The sequence below is a fragment of the Danio aesculapii genome, chromosome 2 (assembly GCF_903798145.1).
Source record: "Danio aesculapii chromosome 2, fDanAes4.1, whole genome shotgun sequence".
Lineage (NCBI taxonomy): Eukaryota > Metazoa > Chordata > Actinopteri > Cypriniformes > Danionidae > Danio > Danio aesculapii.
In genome coordinates this window covers 27,818,144-27,843,943 of record NC_079436.1, presented here as the reverse complement: position 1 = coordinate 27,843,943, position 25,800 = coordinate 27,818,144, and the positions used below count along the sequence as shown (strand labels likewise).

The following is a 25,800-nucleotide window of genomic DNA, read 5'->3' as shown; positions in this document are numbered from 1 at the left end:
GCAACACACACACACACCTACTTCAAGTCTCCAATGATTACACTTCCACAGCTGATGCTGCTCATGGACTGATTACACTCCCATATATGCGGTTCATTCTGACACCCTCATTGCTGAGTCTTGTTGAACTGATTGTGAACATCACGATGTGTTTTCCTTGCTTTGCCTTGTTTTTGACCCTCGCTTTGGTTTGTTTGCTTACGTTGCTTGCTCCCTGCCTTTTGACCATCTGCCTGTTTTATGACCACGACTCTGGATTGCCTGTATACATCTGTTTGCTCATGTGTTGACTGTTGCTTGCCTGACCATTCTGTTTAATAAACCTGTGTTTGGATCCGCACCTCCCTTGTCAGCGTCCCACTTCACATTACACTGACAAGGGTCCAGAATTTGTCAAATGCATGAACTCATTTGTCCTCTATGCTATCATAAATAGTGAAAATAACCCATTGAAAAAGTCTTTGAAACCAAGCAGAATCCTCTGTGGGCTGTTGTTGCTAATCAGTTTTGGCCAATGCTAACAAATATTAATTATTTTCAACATCCAGCTGTGCAAGAAAACATACAATCTGACACAAGTCATCTTTCACTACTGACCTACTGTGTTGTTGTTATGAGAAAAATTTTATTCGAAATCTGATCAATAAAAAGGTGTCAAGCACCAAAAGTGTCCCATATTACAATTAATTTGAACTAATTTGGCTATTGTTTTTATTCATGATTTTTCAAATTTACTTTTTACAAAAAAGGCTACAAAAATTGTGAAGTTCTACATTATTATATTATATTATATTATATTATATTATATTATATTATATTATATTATATCATATTATATTAAAGTTTTAATTTTTTTATTATTCGAATGGCCAAATTCTGACTGATAAAAGTTGAATGTGCTGGTCAGTTTGTTATTTAAATCAGTGTTTCTCTACCATGTTCCTAGAGGACCACCAGCTCTTTACATTTTCCATGTCTCCTTAACCAAATACACCTGATTCAGATCATCAGCTCATTATCAGAGACTGAAAGACCTGACATAGGTGAGACAAAGGAGACATCCAAAACATGCAGTGTTGGTAGTCCTCCAGTAACGTGGTTGAAAAACACTGATTTAAATGACAATAGGCCACAGTTTTTACCTTAAAACTTTGACAGATTCTTATTTTTTCCTAATGATATATGATGTGATACATTTGTATTTAAAATTAAAGTATTAATTCATATTTCTTTATTCTAAATATTTACAATAAGCTTTAATTTTAGCTGTACTAGTCAATTGAATGGTCACCATAACCACACTTTTTGATGTACCAAAAATATTTCCTAAAGATTCACTAAAATGCATTATTTAAATCTTATAATTAAATAGAAACTGCAAAACTGCAAAAACGTCCACTATTTGAGAAAAACAACCACCCCTTTTACCAGACAGGCTACGGGCCTGTATGTAAAAATATAATAAGTATGCTGCTCTTTCTAAATTCAATATTCCCGTCTATAATCTGGTTATAAATCTCAGGTGAACATTCCTATTTTCATTCATTCATTTTCTTTTCGGCTTAGTCCCTTTATTAATCAGGGGTCACCACAGCGGAATGATTATCCAGCATATGTTTTAGTCAGCAGACATCCCAAGTTGGGAAAAATTCCGGGAGACTTGGGATGTCTGCAGCAGATGCCCTTCCAGCTGCAACCCATCACTGGGAAACATCCATACACACTCAGTCACACACATACACTATGGACAATTTAGACTACCCAATTCACCTATAGCACGTCTTTGGACTTATGGGGGAAAGAGGACATTGAGTAAACCAACGCGAACATTGAAGAACATGTAAACTCCACACAGAAATACATTCCCATTTTGACCTCCGTAAATAACATCCATGACATTCATATGTTTTCTTTCAGCTGAACAACTATTATAAAAATTACAACTCTTAGCCTATATCTAACTTCTGACTGAGTTGACATGAAATGACCCAGCTCTTTTCTTATTTCATCTTTATATTAGCCATTATTAATCATTTACACTTCATCTCGGTAAACAGTGAGCTGTACGTGATCTCTTTTACAAATCTTCAACCGTTTGACTGATGAACATCTGAACTACATTTTCAATCAGATTTGAATGGCATAAGGTAAAGCCACACTCACCAAAAGGAATAAATGATCACTCACTGATTTTCTTTAAACTGACATGCTCTTTTAAGATGAAGCATCCACTCGATACGTGACTAAATTGCACCTGGTTTTAATCCAAATGTATTAACTGAGTGGATTTTGAGGAGGGAAGGTACACTCACTCAAGTCTTGCTAAACTTAGCTCAATTGTTTTGCAGTCGACTAGCGACTCCTGCTGGTGGGATCTTTAATTGATGAAGCTTTCATTTTAAATGAATTATTGTGTTTGAATATATGAAAAATAATTTAAAAATAAATGACACCCCTATTAATAGGTAGGGAAAGAGGTAAGTAAGAAATAAAATTACATTTGATATTAAAGCTGCATTTCTGTAATAACAGCCGTTCTAGTTCAGATTTTATTTTGACAGTCTGTTCAGAGACAGACATCAGACAGACAAAACAGAATTTTACTATAGGCCTAAAAAAGATTCATCTGATTCATTTAATTTCCATTTCTTTACTGAAGATATGTCATAAAACAAGTAGGCCTATTACCTATTACTAGATTTTAATGAAAATCAAAAATATCAATAAATGTATACAGTTGAAGTCAGAATTATTAGCCCCCCCTGAATTATTAGCCCCCGTTTTTTCCCCTAATTTCTGTTTAACGGAGAGATTTCTTTAACATATTTCTAAATAAAATTGTTTTAATAACTCATTTCTAATAACTGATTTATTTTATCTTTGCCATGATGACAATAAATATTTGACTGGATATTTTTAAGACACTTTTATACAGCTTAAAGTGACATTTAAAGGCTTAACTAGGTTAATTAGGTTAACTAGGCAGGTTAGGGTAATTAGGCAAGTTATTAGATAACAATGTTTTTTTTTCTGTAGACTATTGGGGGAAAAAATAGCTCAAAGGGGCTAATAATATTGACCTTAAAATGTTTTTTAAAAAAATTAAAAACTGCTTTTATTCTAGCTGAAATAAAACAAATAAGACTTTCTCCAGAAGAAAAAATATTATCAGATATACTGTGAAAATTTCTTTGCTCTGTTCAACATAATTTGGGAAATATTTAAAAATGAAAAAAAATTAAAAGGGGGGCTAATAATTCTGATATCAACTGTACATCTGATTTCTGTATATATATATATATATATATATATATATATATATATATATATATATATATATATATATATATATATATATATATATACATATATATATATATATATATAGTTATGGGGGTGACACAGTGGTGCTGTGGGAAGCACAATCACCTCACAGCAAGGTCGCTGATTTGAGCCCTGACTGGGTCAGTTGACATTTCTGTGTGAAGTTTGCATGTTCTCCCAATGTTCGCGTGGGTTTCCTCAGGGTGTTCCGGTTTCCCCCACAGTCCCCAGTGTTGGGTTGTTGCTGGAAGGGCATATGCTGCGTAAAAAAATATGGTGGATAAATTGGTGGTTCATTCCACTGTGGCGACCCCTGATTAATAAAGGGACTATGCCGAAAAGAAAATGAATAAATGAAAATGAGTAATGAGTGCATAAAATTTCCCAAATGTTGATATTCAAGGGAAAATGTATTCAATTAAATAAATCAAGCACATTCAGCTCTCGGTACATTTGAAGTTGTTTGCAGCTTGTTGGTTTTTAATCCTTCACTCTTTGTACAACACATTCATTCGTTTTTCTTAGTCCCTTTATTCATCAGGGGTTGCCACAGCGGAATGAACCGCCAACTTATTCAGCATATGTTTTACACAGCGGATGCCCTTCCAGCTGCAACCCAGTACTGGGAAATACTCATACACACTCATTCACACACATACACTGCGCCCAAATTATTTTATTCATTTCATCCATAGCGCATGTCCTTGGACTGTAGGGGAAATCAGAGCACCCCGAGGAAACCTACACGTACAGTTAGGGAAAATGTACTGATTTTGGGGCCCTAAGAAATAGCCATAGGGCCCATGTCCTGTCCTTTCAACTTTTATTTAATATTTATTTATATAGCTGTTTGTCTGTTTTTTTTATATATCACTCAATCTTCTTTTCGACAATTTAAATGAATGCAATCTTTACATATTAAATGATTAGTTTTCTTAAAATGAATTTACAACTAAAAATAATAAATATTTTTTTTGTAAATTTGACCACTGGACTGCTCCATGATGGATATTTTAATTTGTAATATTAATTATTAAACAACATATTATATTGGATTGTATTAAATAATATTTTAATGACGTTAAAATTGTATTTGTTTAACTCTCACCCTACAAAATATGGCAGAAAATGATGTTATATATAGTTTATAGGTATAATTTATAGACTTCTAGATATTTATTGGGGGCCCCAGATTTCCTGGGACCCTAAGGGGCCGCTTACCTCGCTTTTTGGTTAAATCCACCCCTGCCCACACGAACACGGGGAGAATATCCAAACTCCACACAGACATGCCAACTGATCCAGCCAGGACTCGAACCAGCGACCTTCTTGCTGTGAGGCGACAGTGCTAACCACTGAGCCGACGTATCGCCCTTAAAGTAAAAGTGATTTGAAACATTTATTTATTTATTTATTTATTTTTGTATACCACCTGCTGTTCAAGCTCCATTAGTAATAAAACCATATATCATGCAGGTCCCTCTGAACTTTCTTTCCCGCACGACCTGCTTGCTGGGATTAATTTGTCCTCTAGTCCACAAATGACATTTATGACTGGAAATCGTTCAAAACGGATATTTATTTATTTATACCCATTTTATGCCGAGTTCTTGGTTCTGACATTTTTTGCACTGTTGTATTCCCCCAAATATAAATTTCAAAGGCAGGTGACAAGATCCTTGCGCGGAGGATTTGTGAGCTGTGTGACTGTAAAGATGGATTGTTGTCAGTGTTGTGTGTTAATGGCCTGTTAAAGGATAGGTGATTTACTAAAGTTGGAGGAGAAAGCGAGCCGTGGACAACAGCATCAATCATGTACAGTGCGGCTTGATGTCAGCAAACGCAGCACTTCTGTGAAGTTGACAGATGCAGGTTGAGGTAAATGAGGTGTGCTCTTTTGCCGTTTTTGGGGGGTAGAGCTCTAAAACTAAACATGCCAAGAGTATGTGGAGAAAATCCCAAAACACAGCACATACCCGTGTTGTCGATCATTTCAATGGGCATTTGTGTTTCCTGCTCTTGCTGCCGTAACAGATCTGGCTTTGATACAATTATGGGTTCATTTATTAAAGGGGTTGTTCACCAAAAAATGAAATGACCTCCCCATTTATTCATTTATTAAACCTTTATGAGTTTCTTTTTTATTCCATATAAAAAATATTCCATAGAATATTCCATGCTTACCTAAATCATAAGTATATGACATAAAAGTTATAATAATTGCATAATTGTTTTTTTTTTTACATTTTTAAACATAATGACAAAAAAAATGCTATAAAAAAAGTCAAAAGTCTTTATGAGATTCAAAGGGCATAATGACTTTTTATTTAAGATTAAATTGTATTATTTTATTTTTTTGTCTCGTGATGTTATTTTTTTTATTTCGGTGTATATATCCTTTTAGTTCATCATTTCTTGTCGGCTGTTTGATCATAATTCTTTCTCATAATGGCCATAAATATGAGTTATGTCACATTAAGCTTACTTTTTATATTGTTTACATTTAATTTGATCAATGTCATGATGGCATTCAACATTAAGCTGTATTTTGACTTATAGCTTTCTTTTTGCATTACATTTAATAATTGTCTTTTGGTCTTAATTGTGGCATATACATTGAACTGTCATTTTATCTTTTTTATATTTTACTGTAGACATTTTATACAGTATATCTCTTCACAAGACATTTTATATATAATTATGATCCAAAACATAAAATATGGAGTTACACCAGTACAGGAAATCACATATGATCAAGTGATTGTTGTATTCTCACTGGCTCCAACAATGAGCAAGAAATTTATTACATTTCCATTACTTTCCAAAGAAGTACATAAATATAGAGTGAGTCCCAATTTATTCCCTCTCTGAACTGAACTAGAAGACCCACTGTTGACATTTTTTTGTAAATTAATTCAAAATTAATTTAACAATTTAAGATTTTTATGCTAATTGTTTTAATTGTTAACTAATATATGTCATCACAGTCATGCTGGAAAAGAAATGGTACAACATGTTCATTCATTCATTCATTTTCTTTTCGGCTTAAGGGCCGCCACAGCGGAATGAACCACCAACTTATCAAGCATATGTTTTCCAGCCGCAACCCAACACTGGGAAACATCCATACACTCTTGCATTCACACACATACACTATGCACCCAATTTAGCTTTTCAATTCAACTATACCGCATGTCTTTGGACTGGGGAAACTGGAGCACCCGGAGGAAACACATGCCAACACGGGGAGAACATGCAAACTCCACACAGAAACGCAACTGACCCAGCTGGGGCTCGAACCAGCGATCTTATTGCGGTGAGGCGATCGTGCTACCCACTGCACCACCATGACACCCGGTACAACATGTTCTACTGTAATAATAATAATAATAATAACAACAATAATAATAGTAAAACACATAACTAACCTTAAATTTTATTATAGGTAACCTGAAAGCGAAGAAGTCAAATCTGTTAACTGAAAAGTACAGCATGTACAATGTGTGGGTTTTGTCTTCTGCTTGTCATTCATAGCATAATATTTGGGATCCTTCAAGTATGTTGATCACTTACATTTCACATAACTTTTCATTCACAGTGGATAAAGAAAATCATCATACACTGAGAAAATCTATACCTTTACTCACACCTTGCTTTCAAAAGACTTACATCCGGGATACAGTTGTAGAAAGGCGCCTACAAAAACATTTCAAAGGCTGGACAAGTTATTTGGAATGTGATTTCATTTCAGGCTGTATGACAAATAAAGTAATTATTTCAAAGGGGTATGATGATTTTCTAAATAGGCACTGTATAACGTGCACTTATAAATCACACCTACAAAAAGAAAAAAACACTGTCATAAAAAAAAGAGCTCATTTCCATAAAACTCTATAGTTACAAAACGGCAAAATAAATCTGTATATTAAGTCAAATAACTTGCCATCATTAATAATGTCTGGGAAGCAAGGGTGTGATAACATATTATTAAATGGATTGTATTCATTAAATTATAGTAAAAACTGTAATATTGTGAACGTTTTTTTTTTTTTTGTCCTGCGATGGTAAAACTGAATTTTGTTTTAGCATAATTACTCTACATGATCCTTAAAAAAATCATTGTAATATGTGGATTTGAGGCAAAATTCATTCTCATTTATTTGTTTTTCTTCTTATTCATATTTATAAAAGGAGAAAAACCACACCCATTAACGACAGAACTTAAAATGATTGACTGACCACCTGTGCAACCCTACGGAAGTCATATTGGAAGACACATATGGAATATCACAACATGCATTAATGCACGTATACATCTATCTGTAGTTTTATAGACAAGTCATTTTCTCCATATTTTAGTATTTGTAATTATTATCAATGTTGCAAACAATTGTGCTGCTGAATGTTTTAATGGACATGGTTTATTTTAAGGATTATTTTAACAGAACTTACAAATCAATTATTTTTTTACATCTCACCCAAAACTTAAACAGTGTTATGCAGCTTTTTAAGCACCAAGAAATATTAACAGTCATATGGTTAAGATTTTATTATATATATTAAGATTAAATAATATAAAATTTAAACACACACACACACACACACACACACACACACACACACACACACACACAAGACCTCTTTTTTTAACCAAATCAATCAGAGAGGTTTTCATTTGTTTAATCAAAGTCAAAACACACTGTTGAAAAAAAGAAAGAAAAATAAATCATTACATATTGATACTAATGAAAACATTGCTGGTATTTGAAAAATAAAACATTTGAATAAAACACCTTAAAACAACCACTCACTTTGAAATACAACAACGAACAATATTCAAAGGCAGTGCAACTACATATAATGTTATTTCATTTTTACATTTTAGTGTTCAGTCACAATCTGCACAACTGTCGATATCGCACAAATCTAGTTTAACATTAGAGACTTAAAGGGTCAATTCAAAGTTAAAGCGTCACTTCACTTAATTGAAAATTATGTTATTAATTACTCACCCTTATGTCATTCCAAACCCCTGAAAATTTGTTTTCCAAAGCCAAATGAAGTTAAGATATTTTAAATGAAATCTGAGAACTCCCATAGTCAGCAAGATTTCCAACTCCAGAAAAAAAAAAAAATCAGCATCCTCAAAACAGAGAATATGCCTTCAGTGGTTCAATCTGAATATTATCAAGCTACGAAAACAAACTTTTGTGCCCACATGAACAAAAAGTACGACTTTATTCAAAGGTTGCTTTTCCTCATTGTCAGTATAGGGCGACACATTCACATGTTACGTCTTTAATAACTCTGATACACTTGTGATTTTGTTTTAAACTAAGAAATGTATGCATCAGTGCACAATACTCATCAGTGAGCACCCTATACTGACACTGAGGAGAAGAAACGTTTAATGAAGTTATTTTTGTTTTATGTGAACACAAAAGTATTATTGTAGTTTGATAATTTTCTGATTTAATCACTGAAGCCATGAGGATGTTTGTTGGTAATATCTGGACTTTAAACAAGTCTAGAATCTTGCCGTCTAGGGTGAGGGAGCCCTCAGATTTTAGTCAAACTATTTTAATTTGTTTTCCAAAGACAAATGAAGGTCTCAGGGGTTTGGAACTGCGTAAAGGCGAGTAATTAATAATATAATTTTCTTTTTTTTTGGTGAACTAACACTTTAAATTTCCCACAGGTACATACAAGACATGCAAATATATGAAATCAATACTGCTAGATTCTGAACATTAATTGAACAAATCCCTCCCCCCCAAAAAAAGAAGAATGAATGAGGGCTTATATCAACATTAACCCAAGCTAATTAAACAAGCTTTGAATTTGTACAATCCCAATTGTACAAAATGATATGATTTTTAAAAATAAACCCCACACACTGGAGTAAAACACACAAATGAGACTGTACAGATGTATAAGAGTAAGCCACATAACATAAAATACTGTAGATATGAAAAACTGTCATGAGACTGGCTTGAAATACAATAGGCTGCATAGATGTTACTTTTCTTTCATTCACTTTTTTTTGCTCGTCATTATAAAGCAGGGGTGCCCAAACTCGGTCCTGGACGGCCAGTGTCCTGCATAGTTTAGTTCCAACCCCAATCAGCCACACTTGGGCTAGCTAATCAAGCTCTTACTAGGCTTTCTAGAAACATCTTTGCAGGAGTGTTGAGGCAAGTTGGAGCTAAAATCTGCAGGACACTGGCCCTCCATGGACCAAGTTTGGACATCCCTGGTATAAAACCCACTACATACACAAAGTACGATTTCAAGATGAGCCCCAATGGATGGTCCATTTTTAATTCTTTTTTCATCCTTCTCAACCACAGGAAATAATAGTGAAGCGTTTGGACACGCAGGACATGTTATGCAACACGATACCCAACAGAAAGATCAAAATGAATGCCACAAGTAGCACAGTGCAAACCCCAGTCCATGCAGTAGTCTTGACTACCACCTCCTCCTCCATCCCATCCTCAAGACTGTCATCTCCTACAACATGATTCTGTCCATCCGACACGTCAAACACACCGATGCTTTTAGAGCCAACATGGGTGGTTGGTTGTCCAGGTAGCGGTGCTCCATCGGTGTCCAGAGGGACGGGCAGCAGGTAGCAACCATTGTTGGGTAAATGTATAAAGATGGGCGTATGTTCGGAGGATTGGGAAAGACTGATAACAGAAAGTACTTCCAGGTCATCTGGGAGATGGGATACTGAAAGGCCAATAGGGATCTGGGTCACACAGCGACACCAAGGACAGCAAATCTCTCTCTGGCTGAGCCTCATCTGGCTCAAACACACGGAGCAGCAGGTATGCTGGCAGTGCAAGAGTTTGGGACGGCGCCGTTGGCTGAAGTAGTTGAAACATATCTGACACTCAAGTCTGGAGCTCTGGGACAAGCTATCCATCGTCTTTAAATTGTGGCTGTTGCACATAAACAGAAGCGGTTTGCTTGCTTTAATGACAGTTTCCTTTCTGATTTGTGTTGCCAATCCACTTGTTAAGACTGTCAGTATCCTTTCCGACTTGTGTCGCCCATCCACTTGTTAAATCTGTCAGTATCCTTTCCGATTTGTGCCGCCAATCCACTTGTTAAGTCTGTCAGTGATTTAATCTACATCTGCTTCTGCCTGTGGAAGCGAGACAGGACGTTGCGTCAAAAACAGACTGCCAAGAATGTAAAACTCTTGGCAGATGCACAAGCAGGCAGAGGGGTTAATTTATTCTGCGCTAGCTATGAGCTGGATCTAAACTCTTGTCAGGCCTGACTTAGATGTAGACGTCCGGGATAAGTAAACAAATCAGCTGGGATTAGGACTGTCCACAGTCACCCTGAGCCTAGACATTGATCGTGAAGGATGCTGAGGCTAATGCGGTCTTTGGAAATGCTTTTTTTTTTTTTTTTTTTGCTTTCCACTTCTGAAATCCTTATTACAAGTCATGTTCAAGTGCCGACTTGTTAGAAAGAATAGAATCATGGAAGACAACAGATCAATCTGGCCTCACACTACAGAAGTTTAGGCTGATTTGTCTCTGATTTGCCCTCTGACAAAAATCTGGTTCTGCTGTTCAGCCCACATTGTCATGTAAAATGTTTACAGATCAAATCTTAAACATTCAATCTGTTCACAGACACATTGGGGCAACTCTGATCAGATCAAACATGCTTTTAACTGGGCTGACTTTGCCAATTATGGGTGATTATGTAACTATCAGTACTTAATGTGAGCCAATGTGAGACAAACAAGCTGTGCAAAGATGGAGAAAAAAAGCGTGTGAACATGGCTAGAACAATGTACCACAACCAGAAACACACAAGATTTTCTATTATCATTCAACCTGCACAAACTAACATTTTAAAACCAAATCTCCTAATTATTGCAAAAGTTTTATGCTCTTTTTTGGATAATTAAAAAAATATTTTGTGAAACTGCAATAAAAACGTATTATTATTATTATTATTATTATTATTATTATTATTATTATTATTATTATTACAGATCACAAGTCATAAGTATAACATCATGATATTATATCATGATATTAATATTATGCAATTGTTTGTAGAAACTGCCTCTTTTGGATGTGATTCAGCAAGTGCAATAAAGCACCCTAGCATTGCACAAATCAAAAAAAAAAAGTTGATCTGTTGACCTCCCAAAAACACCTCACATGTGGCCGCTCCGTAATATAAGGAATTTTATTATAAATAAGTTTACTATAAACATTCACAAAATATAGCAAGATAGATATTCTAATATAAATTGTGCAATAATTTATATTAGAAACAATTATATAGACTGGAAGCTCAGGATGAATTATCACTATGTACCAGGTGAGTGCAGAAAGCTGCTAGCATGCTAGCTAGCAATGCAAACATGACTTGCTGAAAGGTCAATGATGATGATCTTATGTGATTTCATGTGAGATTCTCCCTTCTGACATGATAATCTTTACAAAATCTCTTATCTTGTTATTGTGCCACGAATTTGGAAATGTGTACAAGTTTGAGATTTGAGGGAGGAACATCTGGGAATATTTTCTGTATGTGCGTGATGCAACCAGAAAAACAATAATACATATTAAAAAGGCCTGTAGTTTGATCCAGTCTTAAATTTTTAATATTCAACCAATATATTTAGTCTCTTTTGTTGACAATCATATAAACATTACTGCAACTTTTGTATACATTGACTAAGCAATAGACAGTCAGTGTGCTAGTCATATTACGGAGCTGCAATCAAATAAAGGCTGTTTTCATTCAAATGCATATAACATGCACGAAATTGTAAACATAAACATACAATACTGTAAAGCAAAGAGGAACCGCACTATAGAGAATATAAAAAAAAATAATAAAACCGTCAATTAAAACAAGACTATTTAAATTGCAGTCATTCCAGTGGTACATAACAGAAGCATGAATCATGCGTGAAACAAAAGACAAACAGCATACTGTGATTATTTCAAGGGCTTATTGCTTCAAGGAGTGATTCTTACCATAAGTTTAGCACAGGTCCAATCATGCAGTGAGCACAGCTGGAAATAAAGGAAGTCTGAAGGAATATTCTTCTCCATCTAATGTGAAATAACTCTGTTAAATAAAGAAAAGTACACAAGAAAAAAAAAAAAGTTAAAAAGTCATAAAATTCATCCATCCATGATGACAGCAAAAAGTCTAATAATATTTTATATTGCAACATAAACTAAAAAAGTATACATACATATACACATCTATCTATCTATCTATCTATCTATCTATCTATCTATCTATCTGCTAATTTCATTGCAAAAGTTATCTGGTGTACTTATTTTACATCAGAAAACAAACAGCATGTCTTAAAACAGCTAAATAAGTGTCAGGATATTGTATTAGTACATACTGGTGCAGTTTACAGCAAAGCATCTGACACACTTTACCCCACAATGTGGGCCACAGCCAAAACATCGGATGAAAAAATAAATAAATAAATAAAGATTCAATAAATAATTCTGTTCAGTTCAATTTGCTTTATTCACATGGCGTTCTTTACAGTTTTTCCAAAGCAATTTATTAATTAAGCTTTAATTTGATCCTAATAGTTAACTGACACACATTTAGCATTTTAGATCTAGTCTTTTCTGTACATTGAAAAGCAGTTTGTTATACTGTATATTGTCATTTGAAGGTTTACCAAAATGTATTTTTAATTTGAAAAATAAAATTGTCTTTAAGCTGCTCTGCTTACAATATATACATTTAGTAGGGGTGTAACGGATCACTGTTGATCCGTGATTCGTACGGATTACAACCCATGGTTCGGAACACACGTGTACCGTGGAATAACAATTTTTTTTTTTTACTTGTAGAGTAATCCTAAACTTGTAATGATCGCAGAGAGATCGCTTCCCGCGTCATTCAAATCTCATGTATGAAAGCATTCAGGCTTTCCTGTAGAATATAATGATGACGAAAGAAGATGTGATAGGTTATTCAAGATATGGTGGGTTTCATAGGCGTTTTCTGTCACTACTTGTTTAGCCTGCATTAATGCATTCAGTGTAAAATAAACAATTCATCATTAAAAGTTTGGCATCTCAACACCCACGCAACAAATTATAATTAATGGTGACTTGCATAAGTTTATTAATCCTTCTAAACGCTGCATTTAAATCTGTGTTTGCAAAAAGCAAAAGAAAGAGATTCAGTCTTTAGCGTGAGTTAGTTATGAAGTTACAAACAGACAAATAACACAGAAGTACTGGGAGAACAGTTTATGGTTTAGATAAAACCACTGATGTTTATGATAAAGATTAAAATCACATTTATATGCATTTAAAGAAGCTCAAAACTGAAAGTTGTAGGTTCCAATTACATTATTTAACCAATAGATGGTGACAAACAGCCATCAAAAATATGCCACCGAATAATTCTTCAGAAATGACACATGTAGCAATGAAACATTAAGTTTTATGATTGAATAACTGAATTGTTTAATAAATTTGTTTATAGAAGAAAATAAATTTGGGTTGTACAATTTATAATGTTAGATTTATACATTTAGTCTCATTAGCAACAGTAGTACACTGTAAAGCCCAACAATCAACTTTATCAACTGAAATAAGTGTAGTTGACTCAAAATTGACTGAAAGTTAATTCTACTCATTTGAAAAGAGTTTTGAACTCAGTGTTGATGTTAATGAGTTAATTAAATACTTAATTACTTCAACTTAAATAGAATAAGTTTACAGAACTCCTTTAGATTACTGTAGTTTTTTTTAACTCAAATAATTTGTAGCAATCGGTTTCCTCAAACAGTTTGAGTTCTCTTCATTTATTGGGTTTTACTGTGCTCAAATTACTTCGTTTACTCAAATGGATTAAGTTCACAGTACTCATTAGGATTAGTTTTCTTAACTTAAATGGTTTGTTGCATCGGTTTCCTCAAATAGTTTGAGTTACCTTAATGTTTTGGGTTTTACAGTGTAGTAACAATGAATATTTTACAATTTATTTTTATTCAGCTGATTATTTCATTTTATTTGTAATAAAATTACAGGTTCTAAGTTCTGTTTGTTAAAATCAAGTGTCTTGCAGTACTGTTTTTGTAATAAATGTAAAAGCAAATTACATTTGTCTCCTCCCCTTTTTGGCTGATCCAAAAAAAAGGTCTGATCCATAAAAAAAAAAAAAAAAAAAAATGATGTGATACGAAGTGTAAGATTTGTGATCCGTTACACCACTAACATTTGGCATATATTTATACCATTTTAAATATTTTTACGGTTTTTGGCATAAATTGACACTTGTGGAGCTGCGCGTTGATGGATTGGCTCTTCAGTGTTTGGACTTTCAGCAATGAAATTTATACCGCACTGAACTTCAACTCGAAAACTGGGCTGACACATTTTCAATTTACTAGAACTGTGTTAGGCTGCTTTGACACAATCTACATTGTGAAAGTGCTATAGAAATAAACATGAATTGAATTTAATAAAATTAAATATAAAACAAAACATACTAGATAAAGTTCAGTTCTGAGAAATTTTTCTCATTCCCATTTATAAACAGCTGTCTAAAAGATGTTACTTCCAAATAACACACAATGTCATACAGTAAGGGAGTGACAAACAACCCTTCACCTACTGACACATCTAGTACTCCTCCACCCCTGACTGCTGATCCTCTGCTGTTTTGTTCTGCTTTTTCTCTGCATTATATTCCACCTCTCCTTATGTTTGTTTTGACTACATTTAAGGTTTTATATTTACAGTAATGACATGGAATTTAAAGTGACCTTAAGTTTGGAAAGACACTATATAAATAAAATGCATTATCATTGTTTTTTTAATTAACATAACCCTTTAATTAGCATTGTTTTATCGACATAGATTCTTGCTCACCTCAATAGGCAGTATAGCACACTTACAGGGAGTATTTATGTGCGCACACAATGAGAGCACAAATTTTCACTGCATAAAAAAAATCCCCTTACAAGCAACAGCAAAATGTGACCTAGTTTGGTTGAGCCTGCAGGCAAAATTTCAGAAACCTGCATGACACATGGATATTTGCATGCATGAAGCTGACCAGTGAATGAGAGTTCAAAACCCCTCGGGCGCTCATGCTTCCTTCTGACCTTAACCAATTCAGGACTTAAAAATATTTCTTAACCCCGTCTAAAATTTATTTGCTGCCATTTGGTTTCCTTCGGGTACCGTACAGCTAATATGCATTTTAATTGCTTGGCTCAATGCTTGTCACCAAGGAAGTAATATTCAAAGCAAAATGAACTGTGCAGGCTATAGCAATGTCAATCAACTGAAGCCAAGAATGAACAGTTGTCAAGTTACTGGTGTTAAATGACTTGTGTCCACATCCTGAGCACTTCTGACATCCTTTTGTTACACTTAAACCAGTACCGTAATGATTTGCTCATGTGGCCGTGACTTCCAAAACAAAACAGTTATCGGATTGTGCTCTTCTCTTTCAAGTTCAAAGGTTTACACCATGTAAGTAATTGCTCATTTAAGTATAATTCCTCTTTCCATCCCTTGAGGCGAAAAATAATTAATAACGCAATTAAGCCTTCTATTGTGACATGAATGGACGGACGCCCCTAGGGGGTTATCTGTTATTACGTTCACATTATCTTGTGATGGAGAAGTGGAAATATTTCCTTTCTCTTTGGGATTTCCAGTCATAATGCATTAGAAAGTAATCTCATACACAACTTTAAAAGACATGAAAACTTTTAATTTACCAATAAATCAAAGAAGTTTTGTAAAAGGGTTCTTGTTAAATGAGAAGTTTGATGTTTGAAGTCATAATTATTTTACAATATATACTGTAGATATGTATTTGTAGTTGTGACACTTTTTTCCACAGTCTTTGGGAATAACAGCATTATATAATTACAAAAGAAATGTAAATGTAATAATAATAATAATAATAATAATAATAATAATAATAATAATAATAATAATAATAATAATAATAATAATTATTATTATTCCTAAAATGTATATAGCGCTTTTCTGGACACTCAAAGCGCTTTACACATTTTTAGGGGGGAATGTCCTCATCCAGCACCAGTGTGCAACATCCACCTGGATGTTGCTACGGCAGCCATATTGCACCCGACCGAACACCACACACCAGCTGATTGGTGAAGAGGAGACAGGGTAAATTTACACCCCTACTCCTGGACATCCGGGGATTTTTAACAACCACAGAGAATCAGGACCTTCGTTTAACATCACATCCGAAAGACAGCAATCACTGGGATGTTAGGACCCACACAGACCGCAGGTTGAGTGCCCCCTGCTGGCCTCGCTAACACCACTTCCGGCAGCAACCTAGCTTTCCCATCCAGGTACTGACAGTAAAGTCTAGATCGGATATGCGGCCGGCTGGAACTGGGATATGCAAATTAATAAAGCAGCATTTTTTTATGACACTGTATAACAATAATTAATATTTTTACAGTACTGTGACGATTTGGTTTAGGGTTGGGGTGGGGGTAGGCATTAAAAAATACAACTTATTGGGTAATTTAATAGATAACAAATAATAATCGGTACAACAACTGTTTTTACATTACTGTGACGGTTGGGTTTAGAGTTGGGGTGGGGGTAGACGTTAATAAAATATAATAAATGGGAGATTTAATAAATATTATAAATAATTCTCATTAACTTCCGGCTGCAAACGTATCCGATCTAGCAAAAACCGGCACTGACCGGGCGCAACCTTGCTTAGCTTCAGTGGGCGACCATGTGAGAGTTGCAGAGAGCTAGCTGTCGGTTGAAATGTAACTGTAGTCCATTACAGATTAGGTATGGGCCAGGATGTGATTCTAACGGTACAATTGCCTTGGATAAAATTATCATGGTTTCTTGGTATTGTGATTACCCTTCTAAAATATCTGCTTTTTAAAAGTCTGGGTAAAAAACAAAAAAAAAAATAATAATAATTTCACCTTTGAACACAATATATTTTATTTTGAGAAACATTTGAAATATTTTAGGACAGTAAACACGTCAAGCTAAATAATTCAAACGAACCATTGACTTCTGCTGTGTTTATTAGTTTCAACAACACAGATTTCTTTTCATATTAAAATGTCATCTTTGGATATATTTTCTGCTGGAGATACTGTTGTCCTAAAAAAAAAAAGCATAATAAAAATCATACATACACCATAGGAATAGTATAAAAGAAAAAGAAAAAGGCAAGTTTTTTGAGCATTCTGTTCTTTTTGCAACATGTTTCAGTTCACTTTTAAAAAAAAAAAACACTAGAGTTGGTTTGGAAGTGGGTCAAAACTCAAGTTTTCAGAGGTTTCTGGCTGCTTTTTTGGTGTACACCAAGGCTCAAATTTCAGTATTCAAACTACTTTATGAAACACACTAACAAAACTATTGAAATTATCTCAATCAAACCAACACACACTTAATCTCATATAAACCACCGTCTGTATTTGTAAATAAGATCCAAGGCTACAAATTTGAAAAGGTGTATTGTACTATTTCACTGTGATGGAGATCACAAGTCTTCCATAGCTTTTCAGTTACAGTGAAAACCACTCCAGCTCAATTTCACATTGCATAATTTCCTTCAGCAATTCTAGTACAGCACACAAGGGAGAAAATGTGCCAATCTATTAAACGTCCTGTGGGCAAAATTTACTAAATCATATGAAATACTTGAGAAGGTGTAACCTTGAGGAAAAAGTCCTCCGAGTTTTCATTTTTGTACATCAATCTCTCATTTTATGCTGAGCAAGCTGTCTTTCATCTGCCACATTTTTCTACCCAGATTGAAAATATTACCTTTTTTTTACTATTACCTTTAAAAAAGGGGGGGGATCAAGAGCATGACTAAAGAAATACAATGAGATTAGCAGACTAGATGCACCTCACAAGATATTATCAAATGTGAAACGATGTGTTTCTCAGCTACAAAGAAATATGAATCCCATGGTGGAAGCTTCGCTGAGGTCACCTATTAGTCTGACGTTTTGAAAACGAAGACAATGAAACAACCAAATAACAAAATGTCAGCTGCATCCTAGAGCAGAGCATCAACCTGATGGATGCAGCTGAATCAGGGGATTTGTCAGAAAGGGGGTAAAGAAAAAGGGGGAAATGAAAAATGTCACTTAAAAACTGAAGCTGTGTGCCATTCTCAAGGGCAATGCGCTGACTATGGTGGGGAGGGGCGCTATTCAAGCATGCCCTTGGCCTTTACTTTTTGATGCCTTTTTTCCCCAATGCAACATAGGATGTTTGTTACAGCTCAGCACCTCCAGCGTTAACCTGTGTAAACAATGCAGAAATGTGAAACATCCCATGGCAGCACATAATTTATGCAGCAAAGTGGCACAGATCTTCATCTGTGTTTAATTTTGTAATGAACCCAATGGACCTCAAGTGAGCAAGGTGTGTTTGTGACACAATCCAGATAAGCATTTAACTTTGTACAGAAATGTTGTCAGAACGGTTGTCAAATTAACAGAACACTATGCTGATTAAAGTACTATGCTGATCATCAACACAAACCTGTGTTAATAAGAAACCAAATGCATAGGGAAAAGGTCTCTCGAATACTGAGTGGATCAAGCAGCGTCTGATAGCAAAGCCCTGAGATGAGATAATGTAAGATAATATCTGAGGAATTTACTAATCGGGTCCCAAGGACACAGTAAAGTCAAAAACACCCTCTGATGTCAACATTTCTGTTAATGTCGAATAACATACAAACAGACCGTGGGACAAAGATTGAGGTTTTTACAGGGATAACCCAAATATTTTAGAATGTGTGACATGCACAGGCATTATCAGGGCAAGTATGTTTTCAAACACAGGCATATTTAGACTAGTTGTCACTGTCTGTGCCTTAACTTTCAGTAAGCTGCCTGCTTAACGTTTCTGGGCATGATGGGTGCTTTTAAAGTCCAGTGCACCTGTGCCACTCAGAAATGTTGCCTAGGTAGGAAGCTCGCTACGTTTTGACATGCGGCCATTGTGGCGTGTCTCTAAACAATCAAAACAAGACTTGAACCGGAAAAGAGACAGAAAGCTCTTTCCGCAAAGTACGTTATATGGTGCTACACTGATGGATAACACAGCAAACACAAAACTGGGAAGATTAAGTTGAACTTGCTCTAAACAGAAACACGTCGCGCTCTAATTAAGTTAAATTAAATGTCTAATTAGCTCACCGTGTAAGAAAACGTAATGCCGCAAATATGCAACGGGAAAAAACGGCTCGTTGTAAACTCTGTTTATGAGTTCAGTAAAGAAAACCTCAGTTCCACTTGATGCAAATACGTAGACATAAAACTCCCAGTAATTTAGGTGTTCTGTCTTTGAAAGGAGAGAGCGGGGAAAAACTCACCTTGTATGTCGATAATCTTCTTTCATCTATGACAACGGTGAACATCACATGCAGAGCAGCCTCATCTGTCATACTTCACTCTTGGCTTCTTCAAGGGCTGTACTGTAAACGCTGTTACTCCCACAGAGAAGCCAATAGCGGGAGACGCCTGCGCGTGGAACAGCCAATAAGGAAGCCCGCTAATCAGATTGCCACGCCCTTGAACCAGCGCTGGTCGAGTCAAAACAGGTCCGCTCGTAAAAGTGGTTTAAGACGGGTTATATTTGTTACAAAACAAACACTTTTTCTGCCTTTCATTTTATAGAACAAAACGTCTTAAATCACGTAATCCACAATTTCAATTGAGCAGAAAATAAATCTGTTTCTATGGTAGGAAAGACTTTATGGGATTTAAGTTGTGATTTATGAAGTAGAACGTAGTGTAGCCAGGGATGGGCAAAAACTACATAAAATGTATTTTAAAATAAAATGCCAAATACTTAAGTTTTGCGAGTATCAAAATAAACTACAAAATACAACAGCCAGAAATGTATCAAAATAAAATACTGTATTTTGTATGCTGAAAAAACTGCAAAATACGTTTACAATGGAGCATGACATTTCTTTACAAACCTTCCATCAATAGGTATATTTGATCAATCACCATTAAACTGACTCTCTCTTTCATTTTAGCATAGATTTTGAACAAATTTCATACAGAAAGTCCTGTTTTAAAATGATCTCTTTAATCACTGTAAAAACGTGTAATGCAGATAATGAGTTGAAATATAGAGCAACTCATTTTATTTGCAGGCACCATACACTTGACATTGTTATACGAAGACAACCAATGTTGTGTACATAGGGCATATAGCTAATTTGCACCCCCATGCCTGGTTAGGCTTTACATAATTTTTTTAAAAAATAATAATTATATACGTGTATGTATGTGTATATATATATATATATATATTTTTTTTTTTTATATTTTTTTTTTTACAAACACGTATAGTATGTACAGAGCCACAAACATAAATTGTAAGTCACTACATACCAAAAAGAAACAATCCTGGAAGAATCCTTAATGTGTTCACATTATGTGCTGAAGGCTCCACATCCTGTTCTTAAGGACTGATTTTTTTATTCCATCTCATTTCTTAAAAGTCAAATTGTACACTATACTGCCATTATGGCCTTGTGCAGAATACTATTTTCAATGACTGTTGACGTTAGTCTAATTTTCTTTGTGTGTTGCATAATTTCCATACAAACATTGATCACCTTCTTAAGTTTCTATTCTGATCTCAGGCCAAGGCAAATAACTACGAAGGCATCAATCATTTTAGGCCAAATTTTTCTGCTATCATGTAGATTTCTTACAAAATATTTAACAGTATTTTAAATACAAAAATACTAGACAAATATTGAGTTACAAAATCCCCATAAAAATACCAATTATGAAATACTATTTTGTATTTGAAATGCATGCATCATATACACTTTCCATCCAGGAGTGTAGCCTTATGAAAATGGCTGCACTACGGAACAACATCCTAACAATGTTGTTAAGTTAACTTGTGTATTGTTGCATCACAAGTTAGGTCTATGCTATTCTTTTAGGTAAAATTAGAGAAAGCCTTAAAACAGACCATTTAAAAAAAAAAAAAAAAAAAAAAAAAAAAAAAAAAAAAAAAAAAAAGAAGAAAGTTGTCGCTCAAAATATGCCCTATCATAAAGGGTAAAAAAAAAAATAATACGAAGATATGTTGATAACATATGGGTTTAATAGTAACCCACTTTTAACACTAATTCTGTTACTGATAATAAATAAATGCAGGGCAGCAATGGTCTTTGCAAAATTTGACTTTCTAAACCAACTTACTAGTTAGGGGTTCAACAGGTTTCATTATTTTAGTGAAAAGGTTTTACATCTGAGCTTGGAATTTACACAGTGCTACAATCCTCTAGCGAAGATGCTTGAATCATAAAGTCCACACTAATGATCTAGGGCTCAAATTAAGAGCAGATGCATAGTTGCAAACAACTATACTCGCAAAAAGTGGCCTTAAAGTGGAGTTTTCCACTATTAAAAGAGGGGAAGAAAAGAAAAAAAAAAAAAAAGAGAGAGAAAAACAAACTTGGACACAGGTCAAGTGCAATGCGGAAACTTTAATGACACACTGTATAGCCAAATTTATTTTTTCTGCATGTTAACATTACACTGATGTATAAAACGGCACAGTAATAAAAACAAAGACACATCTGGACTAAGAGAGGCTGAATTGCCAGATTGTCCACTTAATTTCCCCATCCTTCCCTTTTTTTTTTTTTTTTTTTTTCTCCCCTGCATCACCCTTGAACCAGCTGCATCTCCAGTGACCAACATTTGAAACTGGTCTCAGCGGGCCAGTCCTTGACCATGCAAAGAGCCCCTTTTCAGACAAGATCTACACCTCCCAGATCATGACACATGAGGAAAGGCCTTGTAGGCATAGGTCAAGGCCTGGTACAGTGAAAACGGTTTCAGTATAATATTAAGATGAATGCACAGCACCCAAAAAGAGAGTTATCTTGAGCACTGAAAATGCAGCAAGGTGTACATCACGGTCATACCTTTCATTTACATACAGCCAAGAACAGTGTCCATGTGTACATTTATAGTGAAGTGCATTTTACACAAGTTTAAGGTAATACATCAAAGTACTACAGCAGTGCATAATGGTTTAGTATCTTGTGCCTCTTTTCTTCATAGAACCTGAATAGACAATTTTCACAAACAAGAGAGGGGGGGGGTTGTTAATTTATTTAAAAAAAAAAAAAAAAAAAAAAGGTAACATTTTAAACTGCTCAACTTACCTCTGCCCCTCTGGCAGTAGGTAAATTCAGTCTCATCATAGTCATTGTATTCACTTCTTGGCCTTTGCTGATGGATTGATTTACAACTCGACCTTCTCAACGGAGTTCTCGCTTTGGGGAGAAAAAGTTATTAAAAAAAAACACAGCATACTTCACACACAGACACTCACATATCCTACCTTGATCCTGAGGTCCAGTAACTTGCCTCCAAGACCTCGGTTTAGCACCACAGCTCGCCCAATTCTCTTGGTCAGACACAACACCTTCTCTCCATTGTTGTTCTAAAAATAATCCTGCATGAGCCGACCACCTTGTGACAGCATTAAAATGCAAAATACAAAAACCTTACCAATACAAGGCCTGCACAAGGCACCCTTTTGAATTCTCTTATCTGCTTTAGCCAGAGCACCATACTCCTCACAGCACTCTCCTTTGGGATGCACCCGAGCCTGCTCGCGTAGATCACAGCTCTCCTGGCCTTCACAAAGCAGCTTCCTGTGTCTGTGTTTGGCACAATGATGCCCACAAGAGGGCAGCGCATGCCTACTGCAACACTTCCTTTTGGACACTCTTGGAGACTCGCAGTTACTCCGAACCTCTGCTTCGAGGTCATGATCACAGTCTTGATCGGACACCTCATCCCTTTCAGGATGGCTGTGTTCAGCCATTTTACATATTCCTACCTCATCCTGCAAGGTCGAACCACAGCATGCACACGTTTTCTGGCAAACAGAGCAAGTTTTATCTACACTTGGGAGCTCTTTTCGGGAGCGAACTGGCACGTCGCTGGTTTCTGCCAGCCTGCCACCACCAACATAAACATGCCCTGGAACGACTTCGAGATCCTCTACATCGGTGGAGAACATTTCATCTCTGGAGGAGAGCTCATCTATGGATGGACTTAAGACACTCTGGCGCTCTTGGGTCACTTGTGGGTAGTAGCTGTAGGAATAAGCACTGCCAATTGAGGACAAATAGTTTTGTGGGGGCAACAGAGTGGATGGCGAATCAAAGTAAACAAGTGGGTCAATCTCTCGTTTAAGACTGAGGCCAGTTGTTGTTTTATTGCAGGGCAGGCGAAGGATTTGATACGGCAGGTCAAAGTCTTCAGAAAGACTTATAAGAGGTTCCATAACTGCAGCAGCATCCACAGATGTGATATCCTGCACCTGCTCATCACCAAGTTTCTCCAAATCATGGCATTCTGTTGGATCTGCAATGCTTTGGACACCACTACAAAACACATTGCCAGTTGTACTCGCAGACATTTCATTTTGGCTGCATATTTCATCAGCAACAGTCTGTGGGTCATCTTCCTCATTGACATCCTCCTCCTCATGCACAGAGGAACTGTCAAGGGGCAGCACATCTGAGAACACACATTCATCCAATCTACCCTGGCTAGACTCTGCATCATACGCCGAGTCACTGTAGGTTGTGGGCCTTGTGACCGGATCCTCCTTGCATTCTTTAGAGGCAACCTCCAATTTGGAGTCTTCGTTTAAACAGGTCAACTTCTCTCCCTGCACCACATCAGGGGTAGAGGAGACCACATTGTTAGGGCCCTTGTCACCGCCTAGTTCACAGGCCTTCAGACTCTCAATTTTGTCTATCAGTTTGTTGACTGAATCACTAGGATCTGTTTGGACTTCAGAACAGGCGGTTTCCCGATGCATCCCAGCATTTTGAAAGTGGTGACGAACACGCAAGTCATAGGATGCAACTGAGGGGAAGTGGGGGTTAATTCTTCTGTAATCGATTGGCTGCATGGGGGCATGTGGAATCACATAGCCAGGATACTGCATAAACTGATAAGGGGCCATATAGGGACGGCCAAAGTGCAAAGCTAGAACAAAAAGGTAAGAAATTTAAATAGTGTAAAATCTACAACACATAGCATTGCCTCAGACAACTTACCTGGCCCAGGAAAACCGTAATGGCCATATGGATTCATGGGCCACTGATACATGAAATAAGGCTGAGATGGTGGCTGAACATAGAAAAATGGTCTCGTGTGGTTTACTGGGTGGTGAGGTTGCCCAACTCCCATTGGTTGTGAAGTGTTGTTTATTCCTAACAAATTTCACAAAATACCAGATAAACTGCAATTAGCATTTTCACTGTGATGTATTGCTAACATTATTTGTTTGGGGTTAATGATTGCAGATAGTGCTTAATTGGTTAAAGTTTCAGATGAAGTTGCATCAAGTTGAAGTTTACATCACTATTATTTCTATAGTACATCAAGCAATGGTGTATGAACACAAATTAGGCACTTGAGTCAAGTGTACGGAAGTCACGCAACTTGGGACACTTTGCCATTTTGACTTCGGCTCTCTCAAACAACATTAGACTTTTCTGAAACCACGAAGATGTTTTCGAACCACCCAAGAAAACATTATACAATACTGAGAAGAGCCATGCCACACCTATTAGTATTTTTACATCCTGCCGGAGTTTGACTTTCTGGGACAGGTAACTTCGTAATCTGGGACGTATGCATTTGGCCTGAAAGTATATATTTGCCACATTTATGCATGCCAAACAGTTACCAATTAAAAAAATTAATAATAATAATAATAATAATAAAAAAAAAAAAAAAAAAAAAAAGTGTGAGAATGTGCGAGTAAGCATGTATGCAAGTGTGTACAGAACTTAGTACATTCCATCTCTGTAGTCATTAAATTTGTAAAGTCTCTAAATGCATATTTTTACCATTCGAAGGCTGTCCCAGATGACCCAAACCATGCTGTCCCACATTATTAATTATATAATAATAATAATCTAAAATCATTTATCACAATACAGATTGTTACTTAAATAGATCACTAACATAATTTGACAATTGGGAACATTGTCATTTGACACCCCTAAAACAAGCAAAAATGTATACGACTTCTTTAGCAGGACTAAAGTTTGAGAAGATTACCTTCCATTTCCTATGAGGAGACGAAGAAAATCAGCACAGGATACAAAACACCGCAATACTATGGAGAACGTGCAAAACTTAGATTAGACCAAACAATATCAGAGCACGGTGCTGTGCCTCTTAATACTTCAATAATTCAGATGTAGCGTATTTTTACTACAACATAAATGACTAACCTTAGATGTGAAAGTGACAAAGTGGACTTAAATGTGTAATATAGAGCGAGAGCGACTAACTCTGTTAGTTACAGCTTTGCACTTTAGATTTATAGGTTTCGCCTGTTTCCAGAGATCCACATTAATGCAATC

The 25,800-nt window shown here is 35.7% G+C and overlaps 3 protein-coding genes across 3 annotated transcripts in view; 1 reads left to right on the top strand and 2 right to left on the bottom strand.

Moving 5' to 3' along the window:
* gad3 (glutamate decarboxylase 3) overlaps nucleotides 1-341 on the top strand; it is a 22,518-nt gene extending 22,177 nt beyond the window's left edge. Inside the window, exon 15 of the mRNA XM_056476571.1 lies at nucleotides 1-341. This exon is cut by the window's left edge and continues 702 nt beyond it. The gene's annotated coding sequence lies outside the window, so the exon portion shown is untranslated.
* A 7,678-nt stretch (nucleotides 342-8,019) lies between these two features.
* Nucleotides 8,020-19,819, bottom strand: rnf152 (ring finger protein 152). Its single transcript, XM_056476560.1, has 3 exons — nucleotides 19,729-19,819; nucleotides 12,348-12,441; nucleotides 8,020-10,477 (listed from the first exon to the last, which is right to left on the bottom strand). The coding sequence occupies exon 3, from the start codon at nucleotides 10,280-10,282 to the stop codon at nucleotides 9,665-9,667; it is 618 nt and encodes a 205-aa protein (XP_056332535.1). The 5' UTR covers nucleotides 10,283-10,477; nucleotides 12,348-12,441; nucleotides 19,729-19,819; the 3' UTR covers nucleotides 8,020-9,664.
* A 2,069-nt stretch (nucleotides 19,820-21,888) lies between these two features.
* Nucleotides 21,889-25,725, bottom strand: buc (bucky ball). The gene is made up of 7 exons (XM_056476494.1): nucleotides 25,669-25,725; nucleotides 25,493-25,550; nucleotides 24,481-24,636; nucleotides 22,913-24,409; nucleotides 22,743-22,844; nucleotides 22,564-22,674; nucleotides 21,889-22,462 (listed from the first exon to the last, which is right to left on the bottom strand). Exons 2-7 carry the CDS (start codon nucleotides 25,497-25,499, stop codon nucleotides 22,431-22,433), a joined length of 1,905 nt encoding a protein of 634 aa, XP_056332469.1. The 5' UTR covers nucleotides 25,500-25,550; nucleotides 25,669-25,725; the 3' UTR covers nucleotides 21,889-22,430.
* Between the last annotated feature and the right edge of the window lie 75 nt (nucleotides 25,726-25,800).

Coding starts and splice junctions, on each gene's coding strand:
- rnf152 (XM_056476560.1), bottom strand. CDS start 10,282: ATGTGCAACAGCCACAATTTAAAGACGATGGATAGCTTGTCCCAGAGC.
- buc (XM_056476494.1), bottom strand. Junction 22,845..22,912: donor CTTGTGCAGGCCTTGTATTG/GTAAGGTTTTTG, acceptor GATTATTTTTAG/AACAACAATGGAGAGAAGGT. Junction 22,675..22,742: donor TACTGGACCTCAGGATCAAG/GTAGGATATGTG, acceptor TTCTCCCCAAAG/CGAGAACTCCGTTGAGAAGG.